Genomic DNA, 24,797 nt, shown 5'->3' on the forward strand with positions numbered 1-24,797 from the left:
CTAGAATTGCACCATGGTTAATCATGCTGGATGGCAATGAAATTAAACTGGAATGTTGCTATCAAAATATCCACAAACAAGTGCCATAAAGATAGATACTAGGTAGGTTACACATCTAGTTATAATCAATATATGAGGACCTTGCCCTGCAAGGTTGTTCAAAATACACAAAGAAGGACAAAAATGCTACTGACTTGTCTAGTATCTTGGTAAACAGGGATACCATTTTTAATTTACTATTCACAATCCTGATTAAATCCCTGCTATTAAGATATAATACTGTTTTTGACCTTTTGTTTGTTGTATTACCTAGGACTTAACAAAAAATCTGTGGATGCAATGTCTAACTTTTGATATTACATATTGATTTTGATTTCCATTTGGAGTTCTCATGAATACACATCATTAATACCAAAGCCCATTAAATATTTTTTTAACAATGAAATGATAAGGGCATCATAACCATTAAAATATACATTACTAATGTTCTTGTGGCTGGGCCTTCTCTCTACCACTCAATTCTATGCATTTGGTTCAAACAGCAGATACACCATTCTGAGTCTAAATGCCCCTTTTCAACCACATCTAGTCCAAAACATTTACAAGATACAATATATACATTTGTACAAGTAAAGGGAAACTGAAAGAAAAATAAATACGTCGGCTTAGAACTAATTTTGTGTATCCAAACACAAATTGAAACTAGCAAGTTGCGAAGTGATTGTGACATTTGTGCAATTGTGCAATTGCTACACCATGAATGTAAGCGGATGCCGTAAAAGAAGAATTGGCATGATTTATTGCACAGTGCAAACAAACAACATCCTGTTAATCATTAAAATTTCTCTCCTTTAACATACACTTATCAGAGTTCCAAAAAGTATTGTCCAGACCATGTGTGTTTAGCATTGCCTTGACAATGCAGTGGTATTTGCTATGTAGACTTAAGATGTCCTTTTGTGTCATTTCATGTTCAATCTCCTGGGTTGAACAACTGTTCAAGCATGAAATAAAGACTGCACAGGAATGTGCATTAACACACTGAAAATGTCCCACATTCAAAATGGAACTTGATTCTCTACAAAATCACTGACTGAAATATGACAGCAACATCTAAAGGCATATTTAAAGACCCTATACACATGGTACTACTCTGTAATAGGCTGTTGCTGACAATAATATTGGCAAAACAGTCCATAGATTCTTTTTGGGCTCAGTGAACATCGCTTTCCATGAACTCCTCCTTGATGGAGTGCTTGTTACGTGACACCTTGCAGTCAGGCATGTCGAAACCAAAGTCAGTCCACTCATCAGTAGCTGCTGCCATCCCTGACGCCCCAACAACACCTGACCTGTTGGGAATGGTAATTGTGTGGCGGACACGAAAGTGCACAGCCTCCATGACGCGCTGACGTTGCAGTTCCCCGCCGGCAGCCCCAATGGCTGCCATCGCAGAGGCAGCCATGTTGCCGCTGGAGCGTAGGAGCTGTTGGCCATGATAGTCATGGTGATGAGAAGAAGCAGGCAGTTGGAGGGAAGCACCTTGTTTCATGTCCTGCAGACCTCGCCAGATGGCGATGCGGGACTGCTCTGGTATCTTCAGTGCACCTAAATCCTGGTAAAGGCACAAAGTTAGACATTGGAAAAGCATCAGAATGTAGGAGAAAACTAGGGAAAAAGACAGATAATAATCAGAGTGCAGCAAGTTGCTGGTAGATACAAAATATGAGGCCTGCTCATCAAGACATTGCTCTACAACATCACTAGTGGTCAAAAACTCCACTAAAACTCCAATAAAACTAGGAACATCGTCAAAGACGTGGGACATTTTTGCCTTTATTGTTTAATTATTTTATTTTCTAACCTTTTTATATTCACTATTGTTTGTATTTTTTTCTTTTTACTCCTTTCCTTTGTTTTCTATGAAGCTCTATACACATAAAATTTGTTGTTGTAATTATTATTTTTACTTTCAGATTGTGAGTGCAAGAATGGAGCAGTTACCTCCATGGAGAGAGTCTGGAGATGGTAGATAGTTTGGAGGCCTTGGGAGGTGAAGTAGTCAATGAAGTTCTGACAGCCCAGACTGGTTAGAAAACTGTATGGAGAGAAAAGCATGGCTGCTTAGACTGACATTACACCACAGCAACACAGCCAAAAGTAGGACTAAAATATAAAAATCAACTTCATCAACACTGATGAAAACTGCAGGAAAACATTCTAACCTGATAGTCATGGTCAGCATTATTTTTTATACAGAATTGTATAGAAATGCCCCTCATTCTACATCATTACCTCACTATCTAATCAAGCTATAATTAGTTTATTTTAATATTGAGTGTTATAAAGATTTAGGGCACAGATCTAGCCTCAAGTGGACAGAAACTATACATCTTGATAGATGCAGTGGAAGTAATCATAAAACATGCATTTATATTAATGATTCATAAGGCCATTCTTGCTTTGGTGAAGAACCTTTATTATAAATACATGAAATGTTAAAGTTTTAGCAACATACAGTGTAACCAAAAAAGAAGCTATCTGTACAATTTAACTGTACAATAAACATAACAATCTAGAAACCAAAGAGATGGACAAAATCTTCTGTATCAAAAGTCTTAAAATTGAAAAAGCAAAGTCCAAGTATTAAAATGACTGCATTGACACATTATCTTAAAAAAATATGAAAAAAAAAGTTTTAAATTAAATAGAACTTGGAACATAAACAATGGAAATTTCTTTTGAAGAAAACTGGCTGTAGTGTATTGTATACACAGTGTGACTGATTTTAGATGTAACTGTTTGACACACAGTTGGGGCTTTTGCATGACATAACAAACCCTCTGGCAGCCATAGTGGAGGTCTATAACTCTTGAGCAGCTTAGCTGTATGAGTAGAGTAAATAGACGTGATTAATGTGCTGTTTTTGAATGGGAGCGGATCAACACATTTGATTGAAACATGTAGAATATATAACTAGTAGGAGACACTTTTAGTGCATAGACATAGTCACTCGTACTATTAAGGACAAACAGTTTTTATCTCACAGTGTCCAAAATTTAGAAACAAACATACCAAAACACACTTTTCACTTTTAGTGAATTAACTTACTCCCATAACGTAACATTTCCAGGTATCTCTCTTTTTTCCAGTTAAGTTGTCACATAGATAGACATTATTTCCATGCAGCCAATTCTCCAGTGGACTTCTTTATCTTTATGGCACCAGCCATGGTTGCTAGGAGATTTGTGATGCATTTGCAAAGCCTTTACACAGCAGCCATAATCAAATCAAACTGACTGTATGACACATTTACCGCAAAAGGGAACAGTTTGACCACATTTGTACGAACATAGCCAAACAAAGTAGCTGTTTTGACATCAGCATGGCACCCATTCATATTTAATCCATCAAGTGCATCTAATTGTCTGCTGGCCTTTTTTCAAGGCAATTAAGAAGGAGTGTCATTGGAGAGTGAGGTACCTGACAAGGTTGGGGTCAGGGTTATACGGAGGGGGCGGGCTGCAGTGGGAAGCAGACACTATAGTCTGACTGCTGTGGCCACCATTCATATCACCATTAGGCTGCATGTGGTGGCTGTTGAGCATGTTGGGGCCTGTGAGAAAGGAAGGTGTGATCAAGTAGAATAATGAGCAGCAAAATAGCACTATACGAAAATGGCATAAATAGGCTCTCTTAGCATCAATACTTTCTGATATAAGAACTTTATAACAAATTCATTGAAACATGTTACTTATGAGTACATTTAATTTGGTATATGTAAATCACACATACTGTATAAACGCTCACCCATATGAGCCATGGTGGTGGGGGCAGTGGGGTGTTGCTGGGGCTGCTGCCCCACCAGCTGGTTGACTGAGGGTGTTTTGCTGAGGCCTCCGTGGGTATGAAGCTTCATGTTGGACAGTGGAGAGTAAGAAGAGGGAGATGCTATGTGGCTCCTAGAGAAAAGAGTTAAATGGTTAGAGGAATGTGTGTGCGAGTAAATATGACAGACACATGTGTTTGGGTTGATCAAATTCAGTCACACACAATTATGAACAGTACTGTATGTGTGTATACCAGCAAGTATCCGTGTGTTTGTGTATATGTGTGCGTTGGAGTGACTCACGGTCTCTGCAGCAGCTGCTGTTGTGTTTGTTGCCTGTAGGAGTCCACCAGTGGCTGTGGCACCAGCTCCACGAGCTCCAAACTGTCTTTAATCTTCATCAGCAGCTCAAAGTTCTCCCGACCACGAACCTACAGACAAACACAACACGTTACATGAAATTGATTAGTTAAGGAATAATGACTCATCAAATCTAAAACATCTTTAATTCATGACTTATTATACTTTTAAGAATATTTTCACATAAAATAATAAGTGTGTGAAAGGCTCTCACAGGAATATAGTAAATCTCCTCATCTCCATGCCGCCTCTTCCTCGTGTTAATGTTTGGGCTGGGAATATTTGGTGGGCTCTGTTTAAAGTCTATAAATGACAGAAACAGAATCATAGTCACAGAATCACAGGTTTCTAACACATTTCACAATCTCATTCTTTCTGAGGACCAACAAGCAACCATGATGTAAACCAGCAGCTAGACCACAAGACAAATATATGAAAAGTCACTAGATCTGTAAATGTGGAGTTAGCATGTACATGTCATTCAGTTTAATTCAACTTACTGCGCTTGTTGGCGCTGCCATTTTTGGCCACATTGTCATTCAGGGCCTGTTGTTCCCTGAAGTGGTCCTCATCTGCTTTGCGGTCTCGGCCAGGACATGCACATATCCGACCTTCAAATGACCTTCTTCCCAACACTTGACCACTGCAGAGATGGTTGGATATAGAAAATATTCTCATCAAGGCGGGAGTTGAAATGTAGGTTCTCTAACATTCCTAATTAAGTCCAAGTATTGATCAGACATGTCTTTACTATTTGGTGTTACTTTAGCTTGGTGGATCAATGCACCAAATAGTCTCACACTACACACTATTGATGCTAAAAATTACATTATCACAATAAATAGTGCTGAATATTAAATGTGTATAGAGTATATAGTAGCATGTTCCATACTTCACATTGAACTCTGGCTGGTCATTTTGTAAATTGATCATGTGCCAGTATTTACTGACAAAACATTTATCCAAGTACCCAGTGCCACTAAGAATTAAAATAAAGTGAAAAAGAGCTAAGAATTGCTTGCTAATGTCAAAAGAAGCACCATTTTTGGGCTGTCCACTTGCATGACTTATGAATTTTTGACTTACTCCCTGGTTTCCAAAGTAATGATGATGAGGATGGGTCTCCTGTTCATGCCGCCCACACAGCTGCTGTTGCACATGAAGTTATACAGGATGGTGGTAAACTCGGTCCCCACCTGCAACACACAATAATGAATCCCACTAATAAGTGGATGCTGAGGGATGACGGAAGTTTGATCGGTTTTAGTCTATTTGACTCTTAACAGGGCATTTCATTTTTTATGGCTAAAACAATTCATTTCAATCTGCACATTGTCACACAAGCAAAACTCCCATTTTACAGCACATGTTACCAATCCACCACTAGAGGGCAGTGTTGCAGTGCATTAGGGGGACATGCTTGTGGTTCATTAACCTCAGGTGCAATCACAGACATTTTGATTTCTCACTCTTGTGCTTGTTTGGACGTGCCCGACATCTTTATTTAGATATGAGCTTTCTATGATGTACTTCACCAAAAATTTACTGTTTACTGACATATTTCAGATATTTAGATGTGCAAACATTTACAAAATCCACATCTCATTGGAGAGATGAAAGGCTCAATACCCCTTTTTTGGGACAGTTACTGTTTGCTATAGTTGCTGATGTTTAAAGTTGAAGTCATGAGTCCAGTCCTAATACAATACAATGTGTATCTCTGTGATGCACAGTCGCTGATGAACCACCAACCTGTGGAGCCTCATAGGGCACGAAGACACTCTGCCGGCCTGTGACAGGATCATCCACATATTGACTGAGGTTATTCCCCTCCACTCGGATCAGGTGACTGGCTGGGGCTACTTGGCCTGAAGAGAGAATGGATGGAAGAAAGGTGAGAAAGGTCCAGTTAGTTGATCTGAGTGAAAGCATCACACTTACCAGTATGTGTTGTGATTAATGAATTACGTATCTTATTTTATAATACCATCATTAAAGTCTCGTCCTAGTTCGTGGTTGGGGCAGCGTTTGACCACTTCTGTGACGTGCTCCGCCTTCTTGTAGACGGGCATGGCTCTGATGATGCTGCCATGTGGAGGAGAGGAGGACAGCTTGATCTGGATTGGACAGGTCTTGGCAATCTGACAGTAGAGCTTCTTCAGCAACGGAGAATACTGATTGGGAAAACAACACACACAGGGCCATCTCTAATTAGTGATCTGAACTTAGAAAAGGCAATTTTGTGTGTGCTGTGTGCATGTACGTTTCTGAGAAAAAGTAAAAATTAAAGCCAACAATTAAAGAGTTTTCCAGGAGATTTATAATATTTATAATTAACCTACAGAGGGAAAAAAAGTGGCAGTGAACATGTTAATCTCAAAGATTTTGCTACCGCCGACATCACAGCCTAAAAAATATTTCAAGAGGTGGAAGTGTTGTTTCAAAATGAATTTCATGTCATTTGAGGTATTAAGTTATCTATCAGCAGACAAAGTGAACAAATAAAGAGATGGGACATTGTAATTATCACATAAAATCTGGAGAGCAAATTGTTTTATTCTAGGAAAGGGAGTATTAAAGGAAAGGGAAGGGAAAATACATGACTGTAAAACAGTCAGCAGTAGATTTAAGTCTGTGTTGTAAAGGTAATTACTGTGTTATTAGAATGAATAAATTATTATTATCTTGAAGACTCAGTTTGTGGGTAGTAATAAGATGCTGCACCTGGCAGGTGACATGTGGAAGTTAAAAAGGTCATATTGGAAAAAATGGCTGTGTCTATGTTTGTGTACCATGCAGCTCAACACAAAATGAATGTAAGATCATTTTAAATCATTCAGTTAAACAGGTAAACTGATTCCTGAGTTTAAAGGCATTTAAACATGCACATGCATACACGCACGTGCATGTATGTGTGTAAATTCCTGTTTAGATACATGGAAAGACACTGGGACAAGGGATGGAAAAGCCTTAACATGCCCTGACACAATCACAAAATCTCAAAAATCTTCCCGGTGGATATCAAACTGGGACCTTCCAGAAAAAAAAAAACTGAGGAGACAGTTGTCCTGTGTGGACTTGCTACAATGGGCCTGAATACAAATGCAACAGCGCACCCTATGGCATAAATACAGTATATTCAGTTTAATAGCTGTAATTCTGCCATATGAGAAAAATTACTCAGTCAATATCTTTTGAGGTTTTTAGCATTTGATTTAAACCCCAAATCCTGGTATTAACTATCTGAACCAGGGAAGCGGATTCACTGGATCTGTTAGCCATGTATCAAACCTTCTTTTCTTTTGTATCTATGTCACAACATAAACTGACATGTTATCTTGGAAGCATATATATCCACCATCTGTAGAACTCCACCGATTTTACAGTTTACTCTTCTACTCAGTTGTTCTACTCAGCCTATGAAAACAGTTGTATAATGTGTCCTGTGGTTTTGGAGAAGCTGTCAAAAAAGTTTCAAAAAACAACCTTGATTTTGTCACCTGGGTTATCTCAGTTTGGCTTGAAACTTAAAATGTTTAACAGAGTGCTTGGTTTACAAACTGGAGGTGTGAGATTTGAAAGAAAGGCAAGAGAAGCATGAAGGTCTAATGAAAGACACTATTCAGTTGCACCATGGGAAATGTAGGATCCTGTTGGTGTTTTTGGAGCTTGACTCATAAAGGGGGCTAAAAATCAGGATATCTCGGCCTCTGTTGCTTCAATTTCAACCATTGTTTTTTTTTATGTCTTTTGAAAGTCCCCTACATTGCTGCTGCACAACTTTAACCCTTGAAGTCACATCATGCATACCCTAAATTCCCCTTCTCAACATTGATCACTGTTCTTTCAAAAGAGACTGTGTCTGTGTGACTGTGGCTTTTATTTCTTAACCCATCTCTCCCCTCTCACTCTTGGATCTTAATTTCAAATTACTTATCCATTATGGATCTTTGAGTTCCATCCCACCTCACCGTGACTTATAATGTCAAGGTTAAGATTTTTCTTTAACTTAACATACATGTAATAACTTTTTCTAACAACTTTTTCAGTTCACTGATCATCCAGACTCGGATTTGACTCTCCCACCCAGAGAGCTGCTGTCCCAATGACGGCTGGGAAAGAGTCATTCCCACACCAACAACTGCTTGGATTCCTTGTTTTGACACCGTTACTAAAGCCCCTTACAACCACACACAACCCCCCCCCCCCCCCCCCCCCCCCCCTACACACACACACACACACACACACACACACACACACACCTTAGCCATGAGCACTCCCTCAAGGGCAATGAAAATACCTGTACACAACATTACCTTTTCCCACCTAGCTGTCCCTGACAAGTCTCAACAGCCCGTCCATACCATGAATAAATAATTTTCCTGAGATGCAACAGCCAGACAAACGTCTTCCTGGGGACTTTTCCCGTTGAAACTATCACATCTTGAAAAAAGATCCATTGGTTTACTTTCCAACATGATCACAGCAGAAAGAATATTAACTCATTTAGCATGTGAAAAGAGGAACATTGAAGATTGTGATTTAATGTTAGCAGACAGCATCACTGAAAGGAGCCAGTGATGTCCAGTCATGCTGGTGGGTGATTGGATTTTTGCAGAATTATGCATTATTACGTAATAATGTAACTTTGACAAAGAAATATTGTTCATATTAAACAATATATATGGGTCCTGTGACCTAATTAGTCAGTTACAAAGACAGAAAAACCTGCTTTTTCTGCAGGCTTACTAAGAAACAACTTTGAAGTAGAGACTAATGCCAGATGACAACGGCTTAGACAAGTCTGTGTCCTATCGCACAAATATATTCAAACCTTTACTTAGAACACTTTTACCCACACTCACACAATAACAATATTATATATGCAGATACTTATAGCCAAGATGTTGCCAGCTGATTTGGTTTTATGGTTTATGGCCATGACTAACTTTTTTTTTTTTAAATTCTGTCTTACAGGAGGTCAGTCGTGGTCTGAAATTCCACTTCTATAATCCTTTTGGCCTATTCTTAAAAGTGACCGTTGCAAAAAAAGTTAGTTTCTTTTATCCACAAAAAAAGATCTCTTGATAAGTTGTGGGAACCATGGGGATCAGTGGTTTGGTGATATTAGTTTTAAACATCTCAGAGCACATAAAAAATCTCATAAATGACTTTTTGTGTTTTCAGTCTTCCGGGGTGCAGATGCCATGGGAGACGTCTCGACTCGTCCACCATGCAAACTGGTGCGTACATGCACCAACAACACATAGACATGCACACATACACACGAATATGTGAGTTCAGCTCCATGTGTCACTGTCAGCAGTGAAGTGCAGCATTTATAAAAAAAAAAAATCAACTGCATCGTCTGATGTGTATCTTCCTGTACAGACAAGAGATGCTGAGTGACGGATAAACTGGACTTCATCTCAGGACATAGAGAAGGATGATTGGATTTGGAGGCAGATGAAAAAAATGGTAAGAGAATAAACACGACTAAAGGGATTATTTAATTTAAGAGAAAAATGTCAAGATGAGTGAGAAGAGGAAATAAAAATCCTTGACTCATGGTCTAACCGAAATCTGATGAAAATTTTTTGAGCTCATGTATACTGTATATTTAATCAAGTGTGCTGTTATGCAGAATAGGAACATCCAGCAATTCCTCCTGAAATGTGATTTACTTTTCATTGCAAACCCAGTGTTACTGATATTGAATCCATCCATCCATCCATCCATCCATCCATCCTCCTGCCTCTACACGGTGGACCATTGGAGGCAGGTCCTAACAGGCTTCTGGAGACAGGGTGATAATTGCCAGATCGTCATCCATATCCACAAGCAACAGCATGCCCGCCGCAAATTCGCTTAACTGTCCAAATATCGAATACATTTACGCACACACACACAGGCACACAAAGCCGACATACAGTCTCCACACTGTGCACATTCACACAGTCTATACTGGCTTTCAATACAGGCTATAGTTACTATATAGGACTCAAATTAATCAAGAATCTCCCACACTTTCTTTGACATGAGACATTGAGAAAAAATGAAAGATGTAATGATCTTTAGAGAGTTTTTTTAACAATAGCTAAACTTGGCTCTCTGTAGATAAAGATCTGAAATAATTGTGTTGTTCAAATCGAAGGTTTTTATCAAACATTTTTGCCTGCAATTGCAATAAATTGGAAGAATTCCCTTTTTTCTTCTTTATTTGAGTTACTTACTTGAGTTACTAAATAATGATTTCATCCATCCAACCTACTGACAGATGACATACTGTGAGTAGTAAGAGTAAGTTGAATAGATTCATATTGATTGCTATTCACCATATACTCAAGGGTGCATTTACAGTACTGGCACAGCCCATTGAGATTGTAAAAGTTCAGTCTTCTGGACGGGATGGCATAAACATAGAATTACACAGAGTGTTAAGGGACACACAGCAGAACAGAGAAAATGTTTAATATATTAGTTTCCCGGATTGATGATATCCCATAATCCAGATCATTTCCTGACCAATGTTGATACTGGACAATGTTTTATTTAAGCACTTCATTCTCTAAGAGACTATAAAAAATCGTTTGCATTTGCAGCACATTGATCTGAATCACACAAACTCATGTAATCATGAGCAAGTACACGCACTTGCTTGTTACTGTTGATAAAAAATATCCGAGCACCCAAACACGTGTGAAAAACCTTCCTTATTGAGTGTGTTTTCTCAAATCCGATGCTCGGCAGGAAGGCCAACGGTGATGTGGCCGCGGATGATGCATGGAAAGGAAGGGAAAGATGCATTGTGCAGGGCATGTTGGGACCTGTGTTCTAACGGAGAGAGACTAATAGCTGGGAAGAGCAGCTTCTGACAAGCCGCCGTTCAGTGCATGCTCGAGCCTGCAACCCCACTGCATCACACTCCCTCCCACTCCTGACACATACTGTACACGCGCACGCACATACACATACACATACACATACACATAAACTAAAGTCTGAGTGTATGGAAAGAGGTCTTATTATTTGACAAGGCTGAGGTGTTAGATCTCATTTCCAGCCGCGGTGACGCTTGCCTGCTTCCAAGCCAAGGAATCATCTTCAGCTCAGAGTTTCAGAGCTATTATCACTAATGCATGGTGTCTTGACGAGACAGGAGGGGGACTGGAAGATTACCAGACTAGCTTAACATGGGTTTGGATGGACTTACTGTATGTGGAAACACTATAATAGATTAGGAGAAAAGGGATTTTTTCATTCTCTTTTCTTCTCTTCTCTTCTCTTCTCTTCTCTTCTCTTCTCTTCTCTTCTCTTCTCTTCTCTTTTCTTCTCTTCTCTTCTCCTTTTGAATGGTGCAGCAGAATGGCGTGGACTGCCTTGAAAGACAAATCTAACTTCCCGTCAGTCATTCAGTTGACATCTTGAGAAGAGGGGATTTAATGAGAACTGCTTGATGCAATCGGCAGCTACCTTTCTCATAATCTCCCAAAGCACTGCATGCCACCCGGTCTTAGTGGGAGGCAGAGGGGTGGAGAAAGGGGGAGGCTAGGTAACTGATTATAGTCAATATGCCCCTATGGCATTCGGCATTCCCCGCTGCCTGAGGTTACAAGAAATCAGCAAGAACGCCAGAGCCTGTTAAGTCCTTCATTCAACCAAGGTGACTCAGTCTGGTCCACATAGTCATCCTTTTTTCATGTTCAAACCTGGGTTTTCTACTGAACACTTGCGCATTAACATTAGACACACACATAAATCCTCATGCATCCCTATTTTTGGGGAATCCCCTAACATGGGCAGAAAAGTATTCATTCCGAAGGGCTTGACCATAATCTCTTTACTTTTCAAAACTAACACTTACAAAACAATCACGGAAATGATCTGAGCTATCACAAAGCTGTTTGCCACTGAGCTCAAAACTAGCCAGGCAAACCTTAACGTACACTTGATATCCTTGGTTTGGTTTTAAATAGTTGCAGGTTCTCTTTTTTATTGTAAAGAAACATTTTCTTCTCTGCATTACTTTGTTACATAATTTTAGTATTTTGAGAAAATGTTTTGTGAAAAATGAAGACAATTGCATGCACTGTATGTATTGTACTTTTTAACATCTGTATGCAATCAATGTTATCATAGTATCATACAAAATCACACATTATCATACTGTAAAAAATAGCTCGTCGTCAGTTGCAACTGTATAATAATACTTAAATACATCCTCTGATAGTTTGCCAATCTTATAATCAGGCCTGCAAGATAAAAAGAAAGCATTACAGTAAACTCCATAAAAGCCATGAGCAATCACCCGGTCTCTCTCTCTCATTCTAATCCCTCCTGTTTAATGGCAGCCGAGGCATCTGAATAATCACAGGTTTCCTCACAGTTCTTTTTCTGCTGCCTCATCATCAGTATCTTAAGTCGTGTGCCAGTCAAAAACTCCTTTGTCTCTCCTATCCTGGTAACATAAAACGTCTACAACTTGAATTGTTCAGGCATATAGACTCAAAACCTTCTTCTTTGTTTGGGATCATTTTCAAACTATTATCCATGCAAACCAAAGCTGATAAGAGTTTTAATTTTGCTGCAAAGGGCCAGATGGGACTGCAGGTTGGTGTTGTGAATAAAGAGACTGAACAAGAGGAACTGTTGGCTGGCACTCTTAAATTTAAAGTTAAACAGTTTGGAGGATTATCATGCTTCTTTGATTTGATGTTTTTACTTAATCAAGATATTTGGAGCATTGGGATATCAGGGAGAGTAAGGCAAGTTTATGTGAAGAGCAGAGTAGTACGTATCACAACAAACAAAACAGGTTGAAACATGCTTCTGACATATTTTAGGATTTCATTACATTGCAAAAAAAAAATTCTCAGGTAAAACACACTAATAATTTTTGTCAATGTTTTTTCTTGGTTTCTGTATGGTTTGGTTGTGAGAAAGACCTGAGTCAGACAATGGAAGTGAGAGGAATGAGATGACAGACATATTTTAGGAGAAGACAAGGCGAAACTTTAGGCGCCAGAGGTGACAGCCATGAGTGTGTGTTAATACCGGAGGAAGAAAGAGGCAGAGAAAGAAAAGCAGCAGGTCAAAGACCACCGCTCTAATGTCCAGAGAGGGATCCTCTTACATCACTAAGGACTGAGTAAAGGAGCCCACCACGCATGGTTACCTCCAGCAAACACAGCCACGGAGGAACCCCTCAGTTGATAACACAGAGACATTCACAGGCCTGGATGCTCACACACACACACATACACACACACACTGAGTGAAGGAAATGCAGTTTGTCTCTTGTGTCTCTTGTTTCAGGGAGGTCAACTGTGTGACAGTCGGAGGTGACACCTTTCCAGCAGGAGACTTCTCATCGGGTCATGACAAATTACACAGCTCCCATTTCACCTGTCTCTCACCACCATCACATCACAAGGTAGTTCTGTGTGTGTGTGTATTCCTTAGGTATGGTGAAGTGTTTCCCTAAATTCCTAGATTCAGGTTTGGTAGAATGTATCTGCTGAGTAGTGTATTACTTCTACTACTACTGCTACTGTGTATTGGTAGAAACAGCCGTAGCAGTAACAAGAATTATTTTGTACCATTATGTTTATTATACTGACAATATATGTAAATGTGTTATATTGTCAACAACTCAGAAAAGCTTCTTTTCGGTATGTGGAAGACCTCTTAGTAAGAGGCATGTCCTAAAAGTTCAAAACAAATCACAGATTTTGACTTTCAGTATCTTGTAAAAAAGAAAAAAAAACAGGCAACAATAACAACAGTGTAATATCTGGATTAACACTGACAAACAGGGAAAAAACTGGCATACTACAACAGCCTTTCCAAAATATTTAATATCTAATGTAGTGATGCAATACATGATAGATTTACATGACATTTAATGTAAATAAATAAGCATAAACTCCAAAAAAAGGTAAAAATCTCACTTACTTCATCTTAGAAACAAAACAAACCACTTTCATACCAAACCTTCCCTGTTGCATTCATCACATTAGAGTACAAGAGGCGAGTAGAGATGAATCACTGAATGATCCGCTACTTTCTCTTGCATGCAACACGCCTGCACATGTGCTGGCTTGAGTGGGGGTGTGTACGTGAGTGTGTGCGTGTGAAAGAGTGTCTTTGTGTGCATGTTCATGTGTGTGCAAGATAGTTAGACAGTAAAACTGGGACCCAGAAAGGCAGAAAGAAAAAGACAGAGAAACACACTTGCACGCACAGACGCACACACTGCATGCCAAAGCCGAGAGAGAGTGTGTGTACTCACGGTCCATGTGGCAGACTTGGCGGTGCTGGATTGCTGGAAGGACACCTGGAAGGCGTGTGGTCCGGGGTAGTCGGTGTTGGAGGGGATGGCCGGTGCAGGCGACAGGCCCTCGAAGGTGGAGTTGGGCTGGGAGTAGGGCGAGGGGGTGGGCACGGCCGACGAGGAGGCGTTCTCGGAGCTGTAGGGGCTGGCGGACGTTGCACGGCTCCCCAGGCTCTCCATGCTGCTGCTCAGCAAGTTGTACTGGGACTGGGGAGAGAAGAAGAGGGAAGAGAATGAGGGAGGCGAAGAGGGAGGAGAGAGACGGAGGGAGGACACAGGTAGAGGTGCTGGAGAGACAGGGGCTTGGAGGCTTAGAGGGAGGTCGGATTACACTGGGAAGGGAGAGTTGCGAGTAGTCTGTGTCATGCTGTGTGTGTGTGTGTGGGTTCATGTGTAATTGTCTATGTGGATGTCCATGATCAACGCTGTGCACTTTTTGTGTGATTTATATATATAAAAAAGGTCTGAGATTAGGTTATAAAATCATCAAGCATGCTAGGACACAAACTTATGTATGTGTGTGTGTGTGTGTGTGTGTCAGTGAGTGAGTGTAAGTGAGTGGCGGCTGCAGTGAGGTCCCCACAGTAGCCTCCTTAGGGCTATACGAGCCAAGTTGTAAAACACAGGTGTAATTTGTGCTCTGCCTAATTGCCTGCCATTCCCCTCTCGTCCTCTCCATGATTTGAATACGTTTGCTCTGAGGTGTGTGTGGTGACACACATGTCAAAGTTAACGCACCCTATGAGGCCCATTTCTAGTTGTACACAAACTCATAAGCTACTGTAGGAAGAAAACTGCTGAGGCTGCTGTAATTTTTTATGTTCATTTGTTGATCCCCTGTTACACTACTTGAACTAACCCTTTAAGACAGAAAACACAAACAGCCAACTGCAGTACACAGTCTGTCCACCTTCTGCTCATCAATATCAAACAATTACTTTCTTTCAACAAGTCCAATATCCAATAAATATGACACCAGTTGATTGTGAATCAACAAGAGAAAACAAGCGCCATGTAAAACTATTAAAAAAGAAATAATCTAAATCATTAATTTAAAAAAATCCCAGATATATCCATACTGCCCACATATGTGTGTCAAATAACAGACACTGATGGCAAGTTCACACTAAAGAAGCCACAGCGTTGCACATACAATCACTCTAAGAGCAGAAAAAAACAGAATCTTTACCTTCTTTTTCACGTAGTACATCCTCTAATGCTTTGGTCTCATTTGTCAACTCTTCAGTCAGAAATGTCCAAATACAGCAAAGCAAAGAGAGCGCGGGACCATAGCCTAACCAGAGTTCAAGCGAGGTGTGCATCAGTGGACACACCACACACTCTCTGTCATACACACACACATACACACACACATACACACATGTACAGCCAGGACAAAGGTGAGGACTGGTGTGGAGAGAGAGAAACGATAGACTGAGCCGAGGGGAGAGAAGGAGAGAGGGAAAGAGGGATGGGAACCCAAAAAATGGTACAACGTTCTAATTATGGCATGCCCGGACATAGACTGCAATGCCGGGGCACATGTACACACACGCTCCAAAACACCTTGTGAAGGCCTGCACTAAGTAAACACTGTCTGGTCTGATGGAGAACGAGAGAAAAGAGAGAGAGAAAGAGAGAGACAAGAATTGAAAACAAATTAAAGAACAAGAGTTCAAGGGTCAGACCCCTTCCAGCCGGTATTGTATATCGATACAGCATTAAATCAGCAGACTTCAAAACTTTAGATGCCTTGAAATAAATCATTAATACTAGATGGAAATAAGAATCAGTGACATGAACAAATGGTTTATTTAAACTCATTTAAACTCTGTTCTCTATGAATGTTTTAGATCCAAACCGAAGAGTTTTTTTGTTTAGTTTGTAACCTCACTGTCTCAGTCCACTTCTGGATGCAGAAAACACCACTAACATTATGATTTGCTAAAACTTTGTCAGATGAAACACATCAACGCCAACAATTTCTCACAAAAAGATGGAATACAACAGATGCATGTGCTTGAATTGCTCTTTTCTTTTTTCTTTTCATCATCGTCTCTTGCTATATTCACCTGTACCATACTCTAAATTATCTCATGATCCTGCCCCACAACTCTGCTTTGTGTTTTAAACTTTAACACTTATAACTAATAGAGACACAAAAATGGAGACAGTGTCCTAGATTTAATGCAAACTGTGGACTGTAGGTTAAATGAGGATGCATGCATGCATGGGTGTGTGGATCTATACATAGACTAACTCAGGTATACACTGCACAGCACATCATATGTAGGAAACAGCTGGTCTCAAAACAAAAACTGCCAAATGGTTATTTACTTGTTTACTTTCTAGAAATGCAGCTTCAAATTGGTGGCAACAGTCCCCATTAAATCATGCATATCAAGTGTCTTCAACTTCCTTCTAGGTGTGATGAAAAATATGAAAGTCTAGGCTGCTGTGCTCTGATGTTCTTTCTCTGGTGATAAATGTATAAAAGACTGTTGAGTCCTCACTCTAAAATCTGACTGTTGACTGCCTTTGAAGTCTTCCTCTAACAGGTATTGTCAAAGGGGCTTTACGAGCATAAGGTAAGCCCAGGTGTATGTGTCAACAACAGAAAACACTTGACACACATGCACATAATGTGCACACACTGTCACACAAACACATGCGCTCACAGGTGTGCTTGGTCTTAATACCAAAACTCGATCCGCAACAAGTTGAAACAGAGGTAAAACCTCCGCTGCCACTGTGTGAGCAAGTGTGTGTGTGTGTTCATTGTGTGTAAGTGTTGAGGCTTCCCATCCCAACAACATCTGATGTCCCCTATGGGCAGCCATCCTGGTAGCTGCCACTCAAAGCTGAGCTTTAAAGGCTCAAAACATTTAGAAATGTAGATAAGCCAGCCACAACAACTCTCACCTGTCAAGATGAGTGAAATATAATAGGCTGAGGATAAGGAGACTATCACCCTGCTAATGACCATTATTTACAGCTACTGTGTTTATTAAACTGTAGTTCTATTTACCAGCACAGCCTCTTTTAACACAGTTAACAACGCAGGCTCCCGTGTTGTAAATGGTCCTTGTTGAAATGATGAAACACCATGACCAAAGTGAAGTTAGGCTCCAAAAATGAGCCACATGGAATCATATGAAAACTGGTGCATGTCTAAACGACACCAACTATGTTCATTAGAAGTGAGGATGAGAGGAGGTAAAATGTGAAGTGATGTGTAAGAATGTTGCCCCCTGTTGGGTATATTTGGCAGTATAAGTGGAACGAGAGAGAAGAGGTCCACATTGAAGCCAACCTGTAGAATATACAGTAGCAGTCAAAAGTTTGGACACACTTGAATTTCAGATCAATAGTAATAAATTATTATAACATCTTTCAAGTGAATTCCAAAAAAAATCATGGTTGATTTCAGAGGAAAGGAAAGAAGAGGTAAAACAGGGCAGTGGATCATGTGGTTGGATGTTTCAGGGGCATGTGTCATCATCCATCTATCCAAATTAATCAAACTTGTTAACAATATAACTAGCCCCATTACACCAGGATACATACCTAGTACCAAGTTCAAATTCCATGCCCCGATGCATTCATGAAAAATACAAGAGATCGCAATGAGATTTTCAAAGATCATCTCATTCTCAAACAGCATGATGAGTTATTATGAGCAGATTCACAGATACAGATTCACTCTTTCATCTGTTTGATGTTTGACCCCGAACCAAAGCCAAGTTCGTCAACATTACAACCAAGTAATAATAGAGCTATACACTCCATAACAAAAAAACATCTCCACTTCCAGACCAGTAAGTCACTATTTATGCCAGAACAGAAACAACTAACTCTTGTTCACTTACCACGCCACACAGCATCTTAGGGCTCCTGAAAGATGAGATGGGGTGTTTCTACGATGTCTCTGTGACCCGGCTCTCATAGGACTTAAACTCTGCTGTGGTCAAGTGTGACTGTAACAGTCAAGCCCCCCACAGCCAGTTGACCCCTCTGTGGAGTAGGACATGATGGAGGATAACAGGAGACATCCTGCCTCTCTTCTCCTCCACTTGTTTCCTTTGCCTGACTGGGCCTTCTCAACTCGCCTTGCATCTAACAACAAATCCTTGCTCCGCCCCCTTTTTTCTGTCATGACTATTCATTAACTGGCCAGGCAGGCCCGGGCTTGCCCACTTTAAGATTAGATCCTACCAATATTCCAGATCAGAAGGGGGAGGAAACACAGGTGTGTCTGAATTCATATTAGGAAGACCAAGTGTGCAAGATGACACGAAGAATTAAATTGTCCTTTGTGAGATGAGAAAATTATTTTGCTGTTAAGAAAAGTCATTGAGGTCAAGCTGAAAACTAGGCTAGGTTTTTCTTCATTCATAAAGAGTTGACATTTTGGGGATGTGAAGTTTCAAGTCAGGAACAAAAATATGCAGGTGCATACACCTGCAAACATATGTGGATGTTTGAATGTGCACACACACACATACACAGACACGCCCCAGCCTACAGATGGTTCTACAGTGGAGCAGCAAGGGGTCCTGGCTTGGTGTTTAATTAGCCCTCCCCCAACACACACACACACACACACACACACACACACACACACATACAGCACCTCTCAGTCCCTAAAGGCCTCCCAGCAGGGACATAGAGAGAGGGAAAAGGCTGAAGAGGAGAGGGAAACTACATTGGAGGGAATCTCCTCAACACTGGAGGGAAAAGTGAAAGGATACAACAAACAAAATTGGAACAGAAAAGATCCCTGGATGTGTTTGTGTGCTTATAGAGAACGCGTCAGTTCTGATGCTGAGGAATAAAATGCCTTTTAGGTAACATATATAAGTTGCAGCTTCTCCAAAGAAGCAACGATTGACAAAGATACACACTGAACTACAACAGGAGCTCATGTTCCTACCATCACATTGTCATTCATGTCCCTCATGTGGTAGACATCCATGGAGACCTCAGCAGCGCTGTGGTGGTTCCCCGGGGTGCTGGTAGAAGGCACTGGGCGCTCACCTGGCTGGGTCCCAGGGGGGAGCTCAAAGTAGGTGCTGTCCGGCTCCCTGTGAACACACCACCATAGATAAAGGTTGATTATAAAGGTTGATCATAAAGGTTGATCAAAGAGGGATGAGCCAAATAATAATCACAGCACAAGGTTTGTGTGTCACTTGTGTGACATAATGAATTGCCTGATGTGCAAGAAACATACTTTTGTAACGACTTTTTGAGATTTTTGAGAAGAGTTTGAAAGGAAGGGCAAAGGGCAAATATAAGGTTAACTAAAGTAGATCCTTGATCATGCTCGTAGTAATACAAGGGGGTAAAGTGTCAATTTCTAAGGTAAAAGAGAAGCCTAAATAGTGTGTGCATCTATCAACTTCCTGAACCACTTTTCTGATGAAGACCATTTATTTTTATTTAAAAAAAATATATTGCCAAACTTTAACTCAACATTGGACATCCTAACATCCTGTTAAAGATTACAACTACTGTGAGGTTTGAAGAAGTTTATTAAAAAATGTTATCCATGTAAAATACAGTTTAAAAAAAGGCTCAGAAAATCAACATCAAGAAAGAATTGGACGCACCTTGGTTGAAAAATGAAAATATTCATTGCAATTTCTCTTGGAAAAATCCCCAAAAGCACAGACAAAGCAAAACATGAATGTAAGTGGCTAAAAATAGAGATAGGTGTATGCAATGAATTTTGAGCTCTTGAGTGCTCTTCCAGGACGCTGCCCTTTTGAGCTTGAGACGCTTCATATTACATTCTCTTATGTTGATTTCTGAGTCTGTGTTTGATGATATCTGCACATCATGCACTTTTGTAAATATTTTCATTTTCCAAAAATGTTATCCATCATTAAAAAAGATACCACTTTCCCACACATCCAATGCAGACTGCTGGCATTAAAGTTAAACACATGCTGGATTAGTATTAAATTACGAATAATCCTGCTCTTATTTGCTCAGAAAATAATCTGTTAGTAGATGAGACAATGATATGTGTTTTGGGATAATTGCCTGACACATTTAGCATTTTTAATAAAACAATTCATTTGGAAAATATGTTCATCACATGGAAAGTAAAACAATCTTCAGCAGGTGTTGTTTACACTTACAATGAGCTCCACAGGTGCTCGAAGGTGCCTCCTTCCTCAGTAACAGCGGACTGGGACATCTTAGAGGTTAGGTAGTCTGGCGAGGGGCAGATCACTCTGCAGAGCAAACACACACACACACACACACACACACACACACACACACACACACACACACCAATTATTTAGATTCAGTGTGATTATCTGAAATGAGAATGAATTAAATAACGCTAGTAAAACACTTCTAACATGTTAAAGAACAACAAGTTGAAACAAGCTACTAGTTCATACATGATCATTTTTTTAGTGTTCAAAAAGAAGAAGAAGCAGCTCAAAACACACATTCATCCAGGTGTGATCGCACCAATGTAGTCCCAGTGAGATGGCACAAGGTGTCAGGGGGCCTGGGCGTGCCCAGACCTGCCCGCCTCATCACCGTCTCACCCCGAAGGGAAGCCTCCTTCCCTTACGCCTGAACATCACCTCCTCCGCCTGTCTCAAAATAACACAGGCTGCACTTCATCCCTAAAATGTGTTCAGATCTTATGGGGTTACCGAAGCAAACAGCGAGTGTGTAGCTACTGTAGATAGCATTACGTGGGGGTTTAGGATTCAACCTCTAGTTGTCTAAACCAAAAGGTCTACGCACTACACACACACACACACACACACACACACACACACACACACACACAAGCAATTTCTTAAATTTTGACAGAACAGATGATGAAAACATGATTGTGAAACTTAAGAAAAGTACCTGCAAATGGGACATCCGGGCCTCTTAGTGAGAGTTTGAGCCAAAATACTTCAACTTGTCAAATAAATTCGCGTTTGTCACAAGCATAAAATCAAATGGACTCCAGGCCTACCGCTTAGAACTGATAGATAAGTCCACTGTATGCGTCTCCATCTATTCTCCAGTTATATTATAATGATCACATACAACACAAAATCCTGTCGGGCATAGTTGGTCTTAACCAAAGTTTACAATATTCACAGTTGCGCACCACGGCAGCGTCATCTCCTTAGTAACCCTCTGAGGGACTGCACAAGAAAACTGTGGCAAAGGTGCATAGCTCTTAAGGTGCATGTTGCAAATAAAAATGCACATTAATAATTAATGATTATAATGCGGTTGTAGGTTCATGCAGACTTCGAATTTACAATAAAAAGTGTACCTGTCAGTTTAAATTCTTCCATTTGTAGGGGTGATCGGGGCCAGTTGTGACAATTTTTGGTTTTGATGTCATTACTCAAAAACCTCTTGCGCTATTTGGATACAATTTTTGTGTGGGTATAACTTGTGGCTGTGTTCTGCTTGTTAATCAAATGTTTTTACAAGCAATGTTAGAGTCACGATATTGATTGAAACACTAGAAGTCAAATGTTACGTCTGCCATCACGTGCAGGTGACCTTATCTCTAAATAACAGGGGTCTTTTCACTTTGGTCTGCACTAAATCGATTGAAGATATGCAGCTCAGAAAACATCTAAAGTGATGACTGTTGAACAAAGGCTATTTTTATGTTCTTTAAGCAGACCTTGTGACTATTACCATGTTTTTGACTCGTCTCTTATTCACGCCAGTTTAAGCCACATGACACAAGAAGACATGACGTAAGACTAAGAGATGCAACATGCAAGAGGCACACGCACACGCACGCAGACCAGCATATGATTTTGGATTACGGAGCTCTGCAGCAGCTGTGTTGCTTCAAATTCCCGCTGTTCCCGAGGTGACTGCCGCCGCAAAAGCCAGCTCCCACTCCCAGCTGGTCCTGCAGTGCCGCCTCGTCAGATCCCAAAGCAGCCAATGTGCTCGCACAGGGGATCTGACAAAGCGTCACTGCAGGACGAGCAGCGGAAAGATAACGGAATGGCCTCAGATCTCGGCTCCACACTTTGAGCAGCTTAATTTGGATTCCACTTGGATTTTTAGCACAAGAAAGGGACGCCTTCTTGTCTTACCTTGATCAGAAATACCCACAGCTAATAGCTTATTCTTAAAATAGGCCTATTGATTTGGGCCTCCGAATATGACCGTGGCCCTGACTTCACCTGTGTGGCCTTGTCATACAAGGCTTATACATTTATAATGTATCACTTATTATCTTGGCTACCTGTAAGTCTTTTAAAACGTCACGCACGTTTTTTTTTAAATAAGGATAGAAAAATATGAATACATCCTGCCACTGAGGAAAACAGCCAGTTATTGTATTAATGGCCCTATACAATAAAACACTGCAGGCCCTACAACAATGTTGAAGATAGATAGATAGATAGATAGATAGATAGATAGATAGATAGATAGATAGATAGATAGATAGATAGATAGATAACGGCTCTGACCTTTAGTTGTGACAAAATATATTTGAACGTGTCTGAATAAAATATTGAATTTATTAAAACGACATCTTTATTTTTGATATTAATTTATTAATACATCTTTAAATATACTATTGTACAAAGGAGCCCACAGTCCTGTTATTTCTGTATAGCACGGCCTCTGCTGGTTCTTTGCCTAAATGTCACACCATCCTTTAAGTTTGACATTGTGCGTCTCTCTGATATTCACCTGTCTACTTTGTGTCTCCACTCCCGGGTTACGGAACCCATGACAACACACACACACACACACACACACACACACACACACACACACACACACACACACACACACACGCTGTCGTCCCATGGGCCAATTTATGCAAGAAAAGACAGAGTCCCAACTGAGAGGAAATTAATTAAAAATAGTTTTAGATTCGATCCTCCTCAGCCTCAAGTGAAATATATCAAATGCATATGAGGATTCACAGGACGAGGTTGTGTGTCTATGGTTATCCCTGCACAGCATTAAAATGTATTAAAAAAAGACCCATATAAAAACAGTGGTATTATAAGTTGATATAGCCTACATACGTAACTCAGTCCTTTGTCAGTATTACTGAACTAAGGAATAATACAGAGGATTGAGCTATGTAGAAAATAATCAGCAGCTTTTCGTTTTTTTTAATGAAATGGGAATAATTATATTGCAGTTGTGCAAATGTTTACCATATGCATTATTTGTGGCAAACGCCCAAGATTTTATTTAGAAAATTTATTTTTATTATTAGGCCTGTTGTATACACTGTCCCGAGAATTCAAAATGCAGACCTTTAATAAACCATTACCGAAATCACGATCAGCAGCAAAATCTGCAAAATAACCAAAAAGATTTTAAATAAGGAACTTTTTAAATATACTTGGAGCCTTATCTAGCCATAGCCAATTCTTAAGACAGCTGAAGCTTTCTTGTCAACGAGATTGTTATTTAAAAAACATTGTTTTGATGTTTGTCACATTTTGCAAAACAACAAATTCCAAGAAACTGCTAGGCCTGCTGAATGATAATCATAATAATAAAAGACATAGCTAAGTTAAATATCCTAATCACTATTCACATTGTAGCCCAATAAAAATAAAAATAAAAACAAATCAACCTACCTGAAGGTTATTATTATCCCAATCCAAATATCCAGGAACTATGCTGCGCCGAGAACCTGCCTGTTTATTATTGAACATGCCAAGAGAGTGACCCTCCATAAAAAAACAGCAACAACAAAAAACTCAAAAATCGACCGAATTTACACTGATAGCAGCAGTTGGAGATGATTGACTTTTCGGAGAAACCAAATTAACTGCGAGGAAACAGGAGGAAATCTGATTTGCATGCTGTTCAGGGAAGTATGAGCTTTGCTGAGGGGGACCAAAGAGGAGGTGAAGCGTTTTCTGCGCTGGAGAAGCAGGGAGGCGGTAGCGCGGTTTGGTCGCACATAAGCGGGAAACCTTTTCCAGCTCAACAGAGGGATGATGATGTGAAAATATAAAATGTAATTAAATTGTTCTGTACCCAGAGTACAAGGAAGGCTTATTTGAATAAAACATGGCCTACAGACTATGAAACAATTAAGGAAGAAAGGACATTTTGATGGGAATATAGGGTTTAGGCTATGAACAAATATAAAAAAAAGTTCCAAATCTATAACACATCGCAAAATTCCAAGTTGATTAGCCTGTTAAGAGAAAATACTGTTGCTTATAGACATAGGCCTATATTAATTTGGCATACACAACACACGTTCACAATCAAAAGGAAAAAAAACAC

The 24,797-nt window shown here is 40.0% G+C and overlaps 1 protein-coding gene across 9 annotated transcripts in view; it reads right to left on the reverse strand.

The window, feature by feature from the left end:
* Positions 1-308: 308 nt before the first annotated feature.
* The window catches only part of tp73 (tumor protein p73), a 29,115-nt gene continuing 4,626 nt past the window's right edge, over positions 309-24,797 (reverse strand). The window contains exons 2-15 of one of the 9 annotated variants that reach the window (XM_044351945.1): positions 24,137-24,196; positions 20,669-20,764; positions 19,456-19,606; positions 14,481-14,729; positions 6,177-6,363; positions 5,942-6,057; positions 5,276-5,385; positions 4,690-4,832; positions 4,404-4,492; positions 4,133-4,260; positions 3,796-3,962; positions 3,484-3,616; positions 2,005-2,098; positions 309-1,615 (exon numbers count right to left, since the gene is read on the reverse strand). In XM_044351945.1, coding sequence (XP_044207880.1) covers positions 1,214-1,615; positions 2,005-2,098; positions 3,484-3,616; positions 3,796-3,962; positions 4,133-4,260; positions 4,404-4,492; positions 4,690-4,832; positions 5,276-5,385; positions 5,942-6,057; positions 6,177-6,363; positions 14,481-14,729; positions 19,456-19,606; positions 20,669-20,727 — 2,028 coding nt within the window. In that variant the 5' untranslated portion in view covers positions 20,728-20,764; positions 24,137-24,196 and the 3' untranslated portion in view covers positions 309-1,213. Of the gene's footprint in view, positions 1,616-2,004; positions 2,099-3,483; positions 3,617-3,795; positions 3,963-4,132; positions 4,261-4,403; positions 4,493-4,689; positions 4,833-5,275; positions 5,386-5,941; positions 6,058-6,176; positions 6,364-14,480; positions 14,730-15,711; positions 16,015-18,391; positions 18,623-19,455; positions 19,607-20,668; positions 20,765-20,938; positions 20,962-20,989; positions 21,279-21,407; positions 22,447-24,136; positions 24,768-24,797 lie in introns of those variants that run through there. The other 8 variants (XM_044351944.1, XM_044351943.1, XM_044351942.1 and 5 more) reach the window with 8 other exon arrangements.

Source organism: Thunnus albacares, chromosome 5 (assembly GCF_914725855.1).
Source record: "Thunnus albacares chromosome 5, fThuAlb1.1, whole genome shotgun sequence".
NCBI lineage: Eukaryota > Metazoa > Chordata > Actinopteri > Scombriformes > Scombridae > Thunnus > Thunnus albacares.